The 6,245-nt window shown below is 37.7% G+C and overlaps 1 protein-coding gene across 1 annotated transcript in view; it reads right to left on the bottom strand.

Annotated features, from left to right (window-relative positions):
- Positions 1 to 6,245, bottom strand: part of LOC107664393 (protein kinase C alpha type-like) — a 70,790-nt gene that overhangs the window by 25,533 nt on the left and 39,012 nt on the right. Inside the window, exons 9-10 of the mRNA XM_016454953.1 lie at positions 3,744 to 3,835; positions 1,955 to 2,017 (exon numbers count right to left, since the gene is read on the bottom strand). Of these exons, the coding sequence (XP_016310439.1) occupies positions 1,955 to 2,017; positions 3,744 to 3,835 (155 nt within the window). The remainder of the gene's footprint in view (positions 1 to 1,954; positions 2,018 to 3,743; positions 3,836 to 6,245) is intronic.

Genomic DNA, 6,245 nt, shown 5'->3' with positions numbered 1-6,245 from the left:
GCACCGGTAGTGACGTCATGGCTGTCGCCGGCCAACGAGTTGGTGTTTTTTCAATGTATGCTTCAGACACGGGTCACGACGAGGCGTTCCCCATAGCGACCCCTAGAGGACGCAGTGTCTCGTTCCCTACTCAGGGAACCATGGTTACATAAGTAACCTGAGACGTTATGTTGTTTACTTCAAATAATATGTGTTTTCAACTACACTGCACACATCTGATGTCTATCATTTTCATCTAGAATACGAATATGTTAGCTAATGCAAACAACAGCTGACAGTTTAAAACAGCTAAAGCTCCATACACAATAGTTGACTGAAGAATTCATGTAAGAGCTAATGTTATTTAATAACATTTACATGCATTTTCAATGACAACTGAATTTTTCTGTTTTCACACAAATGTATTTTCCACACTTCTTGAAGTCATTAATTTTTCATGGTATTCAAGTAGCATTTCTCTAGACTAGATGTTAGCTATTGCAACTAACTGGGAGCCTACACTTTGCAGAGTAAGGCTCAGGATTATTTCTGAGGGATATTAATGATGCAGCTGAAGGTATACTCTGTGTTTAAGAAAACTAAAGCTCTACGTACAGCATCTGTGACATGCTGTTTGACAGAAGTTGACAGAAAATCCTCATCTTGTGCCTAAATTTATAAAAACAGACACACAAAAAACTTTTTTAATGAAAAAATTACCAACTCTACCATATTGCTATGGGAGTCGCCCCTTGGACGTTAGACGGCTGTCAGTGACGTTATTCCCTACGGCTGAAAATGCCAGGTTTTCTGCTAAAAACGTTTAGCCGTAAGCGCTTAAAAGCACTTCTGTAGCGCAGCGGGTTTTTTTTTTCAGTTTTTTTTTTTTTTCAGTTTTGGCTGCTATGATACGGAATATCCGCGGAAGTGTGACTAGTATCTGATTTTGCAAGTTTATTTCTGAATATAAAAATGTTGACACAATATAAAGTACTTGCTTCTGGCCCTTATTTTAAATGATTTTGTTCCGTTGTTGTGCTTCCCCTGATAGCACACGTGCATTTCGGAGACGTCTATTTGACGTCTGCATTTACATCTGCAAGACATATTTTTTAGAGAGTTTGCTCATCTGCCATACGTCTATAGGACGTTTCCTTTTAGATAGATCAAATAGACGTCTATTAGATGTCTTTAAGATGTTTATGATTTAGAATGTATGTAAAACTGACATCTGAAAGACATCTGTCAGATGTTTGTAGACAGCAGATGCTTTCCAGATCAAGAGACCTTTAACAGACATCTTGCAGACGTACATGTGCTATCTGGGTCTTGTTGTCGTCTGTTGCTGCTGTTCAAGCAGGATGTGGCGGTTGGTCGGTGTGGAATTTGTCCCACCCCTCCTCTACTGTGATTGGACGGTTGACTAAAAAGTGACAGTGATGAGCGCTACGCTTTACCCAAAGTTGAATATACTTCAACAAACGCCAGAGAGCTCAGCATGAAAAAAGACGCTCAGAGCTGCGTCACACTGCTGGCGTGAAAAAAAACAATGCAGGCCTCGGAAAAAAAACGCTTTGGTGGACACACGGCCTAAAAGTTACAAAACTCCAACTGTGATTTCATGGTTTCTTTAGATCCTCAGTAAAAGCTATACAGTAGGCTACGTGTTTGTTCTGAATTTACTGCAATTATATGGCAAATAAACTGAGGGTCTTTCTCTGAACTGCTGTAACAGTAATAACGAAAATTGAATTTTAATAAGTTTGTCTTGACACCATCTCAGCTGTTATTGGCTCCGTTCTCAGCTAATCTAATTTGATCATGTGGAGAGTCACATCTGCTCCAATTAAGTGTATTTTCCACTGATGGTGACACATTGACAGCATGTGACTGCATCTATAAAATCTACTGTGCTCCTCAATTCTGTGTAGAGCAATATTTAAGGACTTAAGTAAAGATACTGTAATCCACTCACCTGTAAATAATTCCCTTCCTATGAAGAAAGAAGAGTCCGACAGCAATCTCTGCTGCATAGAATCTGTCAACACACCACAGTGTAGATTAGTCGGCATCACACATTCAAATTTTTTTTGCATTTCTCAGACTGGTATCCCAGCCCTTACAGGAAGCAAAGGAAACAAATGTGCCTTTGTTGAAGCGTTGATTTTTCCACCAGAAATTTTCTAGCCTCTGCTGACAAGGTGAAAAAAATGGTGTGGTGTGACTCTGCTCACACAGACATGTACAGTATTAGAATAACAACATGAACAATTCTATTTCAGGAGCAGCTCTTCATGAACACAGGCCCTCATATGTTTCCTTGTTTGCAGTTTTATTCATGAGTGAAGACTGGGTGTTGATGGAGCAACTGTTCAGAGCTTTTTGTCTGTGCATTTTTATACTGTATGTGTTTTTGCATTGTTTAAGCACATTTCTGCACAAATTCTCATTAGCGTACAGTAATTCAAAAACATCTCATTCTTATTACTGTAATGTAAAAAATTTAATTTACAATTATAAATATTTAAGCTATTTATTAAACATGGTAGTATTTGAACTGCTTTTAATCTTATTCAGACTCAAATAATTTAAGAAAAATCTTCATAAAGGATTACAGTACATTTGGCAGCATTTTAAAGGGGTCATATGGTGCGATTTCAAGTTTTCCTTTTCTTGATATTTACTTTGAAAGCTGACGCTTGCGATTATGGTAAGGGGCGTTACATTTCCGACGCGTGCTTGTGGTGTTCGGCCAATCACAATGCACTGGGTCAGCTGGCCAATCAGAGCAGACTGCGCTTGTCAAAGGAGGGGGCTTTGTTGAAAACGATGTATTTGAGAGAGGCGGGGCATAGAGGACCTACAATAATGTACAGTATTTGAAAAATAATGTGTTTTTTGAACATTAAAGCATTTCAACATATTCTGTTACACCAAATACACAAAATAATGATCTTTAAAATAGTATCATATGACCCCTTTAAGATGGAATGTGTTGGTTTTGGAGAGAAATTTTAACAGGATGTGTGTGTGTGTGTGTTTTGTTAAAGTAGAAAGGTTAAATAATGTGTGCAATATACAACCTGGATTACAACATTTGACAAAAATCCAGATACTGTACAACAGAGTACACTGCACAGAACGCAATGAGTTAAACTTGTGATGATTGAATGGAAATATCAGCTGTGATTTCTAACATCTACCTTTGACTGATTATTTGATCAGATTACCAAACATTAAATGATTTTATTACATGAAATTAATGCAAAATAACCATACCAAGATGTAAACTGGACGCTATACTTGCTAAATTATACATGTGTACATTTTCATGTGTCACATTAATTTTTACGTACAATAAGCAATACATTATATTATACTGCGTCCACTGATAAAAATGTTAACCTGAAAATGGTAACATCTCAATTAACTGGTTTTATTCAAGTTAAAAATAGTATTTAACATAACTAAATCAACCTAAATACATTCATTTATACCAACAAAACAATGTTTTATGGTTTAAATCAGATAGAAATAGCTCTTTAAGGTAACCACTTTTCACAGTATATGTATATTCTGTATGCATTACATATATGCATTAAGCTTGTGTTCCAATGTGAACATAGCCAAACAAACACACTGTGTAGAACAAACTAGCATGTTCTGTCACATGTAAATCTATGTGTTGTGCTTGACTAATGTGCTCATCACTAGTCTGTACTCGTGCGGTTTTGATTGACAGTAAGAAGTGAGTCATGTCTTACACGGCTTGTGGTTCCTTAAACTTGCCCACTTGCTGGATGTGATACATCAGGTCTCCACCGTTAATGTACTCCATTACAAAGTACAGACGATCCTGACAAAAGACAAATGAGATAAATAGTGCAGCTGCAGAAAATAACAAGCAGGCCCCTGTATTCAGCACTGAATCAATCCATGTACTGACCTCAGATCAGACAGGATGCCATTGACATATTGATAAACTGTATGACAGACACACTGGTGTCCACACCAGGTGTCAGGAAGATCTGCTGTCACCTACCCTTTTTTTTCTTTCCCGGATTAGAAAGCCAATTACTTTCACAACCAAACACATATTGCATATTGACTAATACTTCAATCCTAATGGCACGACTGAATCATTTCTTATTCTACAACTTTAGTGCGAATTCTATTCTTATTTGTCATCAAGATATTGTCTAACTTTCTAACACAGATTAGATTTTGATCATTTTGGAGGAATCAGCAAGAATGTGTTGAAAACTACAAACCTGTCAGAAATGTTCTGCATTGTATGCCATCATTTGCCATAAAAATTCATTTATACATTACATTACAGCTACACAAATTCTAGCTTGTTGCAAATGTTAAATTTGTAAAGGACAATATTTATTTTAATTATTATTAAAGATATATTTAGTAAAGGTGTATATTTCATTGCATATTTTCTTTTTTTATAATAAAAAATATAATATTTCTAACAATCTTTCAAACTGATTTTTATTTTATTTTAATTAAAATATTAAAAAAAACATTCTTTTGTGGTGGGAAAATAAAAAATTAGAATTACTGCAGAAAAAAAAAATCTTTATTGTTGAGCCCTATCTTTGAATCCTTATGACATCATAGGTTACCCATAATTCTCTGTTTTCTACTACCATGTGATGGCCTGGCTGGTTGAATAAGGAAGTCATGCTTGCTGTGCTATTTAAGAAGTCTGGTGAGGACTCCACTACAGCACCAAAACCACCAACCCAGGGGGAGTGAAATGCGAGTGGACATGATGTCTGGTTTGCTGTCTGCGTGCAACTCATGAATATTTAGTAAGGGCATGCTGGGATCTGTTGCATTATTCATCAGCAGGATGCCCATACTGAGAGCGGCCTGCTGTGACTCCTGGAGGAGCTTCCCCTATCTGACGCTTACAAAACCCCCAAACACAGTCACTATTTACCTACATCAGCTGTTTACATACATTTTTCCATGAAACACAGAATGACCATTTATTCTTCATGCAGCTCTTTTCCACAATGAAAATGACAGTCAAACTCCAAAGAATCATAGAAATGGTCGATATGACGTGTGCTATATTCAAAGTCTTCTGAAGCCATATGATTACTCTGTGTGGGGAACAGACTGAAATTACAATAATTTACTGTAAATAGCTCTGAAATCAAATAGGGCACCATTAGATCACCAAGTCAATGATGTTTGGTCAAAAGCCATGAAAACAATGACATTTGACATGAAAATAATGACACTTGATGTGATTGGCATCCAGCTCAACAGGCACCATATCTGTTGTCAAATAGCTATTGTACAACCCAGGCTCGTTGAAAAATGTGTGCTTATGGCAACATTTCTGCAACACTGATATTACGTACGTTATTGCACATTTTACGGCAGTTTCTGTGGTCACGTTTTTATTACATTGGTACAGGCACATATTGCTGCATATTTATTACGCTGGTTCAGGTAAGTATTGTGGATTCAAATGTGGGGGAGTGTTGCTAAAATGCTCTATTATGTTGGAAAATAAGGTAACACTTTAGTATAGGGACCAATTCTCACTATTAACTAGTTGATTGTTAGCATGCATATTACTAGTATATTGGCTATTTATTAGTACTTATAAAGCACATATTCTGCATGACCATATTCTATATCCCTAATCCTACCCAATACCTAAACTTAAAAACTGCCTCTAGTGTTGATTTCAACTGGAATCTGCAGTGATTCATATGTATAGGTGCAACATAGTCCACTGAAGGCGAGTTGAAATCTGTATTGTTAAAAGCGCTATATAAATAAAGGTGACTTGACTTGACTTGACTTGAAGAACCCAAGTGCAATTTAATGAAACAAACATGAACTAAACAAACATAAACATGACAAGGAGCATGGAGCATGCAAGACAAGACCAAAAACAATGTTACATATTCCCCCCTCTAAGGGCGGCACCTGACGCCCTAGTGAAACACCCACCCCAAAAACAATCAAAACTCCAGGAGGAAAAAAAAAAGTCCAGGAGGGTGGTGGAGCAGAGGGGGAACAGGGGGAGGGATGGAGGGCCAGGCCCATGAAGGGGAACACAACCAGGATTGTGGAACAGTGGCGGGCCTGGGCCATGAAGCAGTGGCAATCTTGAAGCATGGAGCAGTGGCAGGCCTGGGCAGTGGAACAGAGGGCAATGGCAGGCCTGGACTGTGGAGCAATGGCAGATTGTGGAACTATGGATGACCTAGGGAATGAGGCAGAGCCGGCGA

Source organism: Sinocyclocheilus anshuiensis, unplaced genomic scaffold, assembly GCF_001515605.1.
Source record: "Sinocyclocheilus anshuiensis isolate Anshui unplaced genomic scaffold, SAMN03320099.WGS_v1.1 scaffold321, whole genome shotgun sequence".
NCBI classification, from domain to species: Eukaryota; Metazoa; Chordata; class Actinopteri; order Cypriniformes; family Cyprinidae; genus Sinocyclocheilus; species Sinocyclocheilus anshuiensis.
The sequence above is the reverse complement of the archived record's forward strand: the minus strand, read 5'-3'. Positions and strand labels throughout refer to the sequence as shown.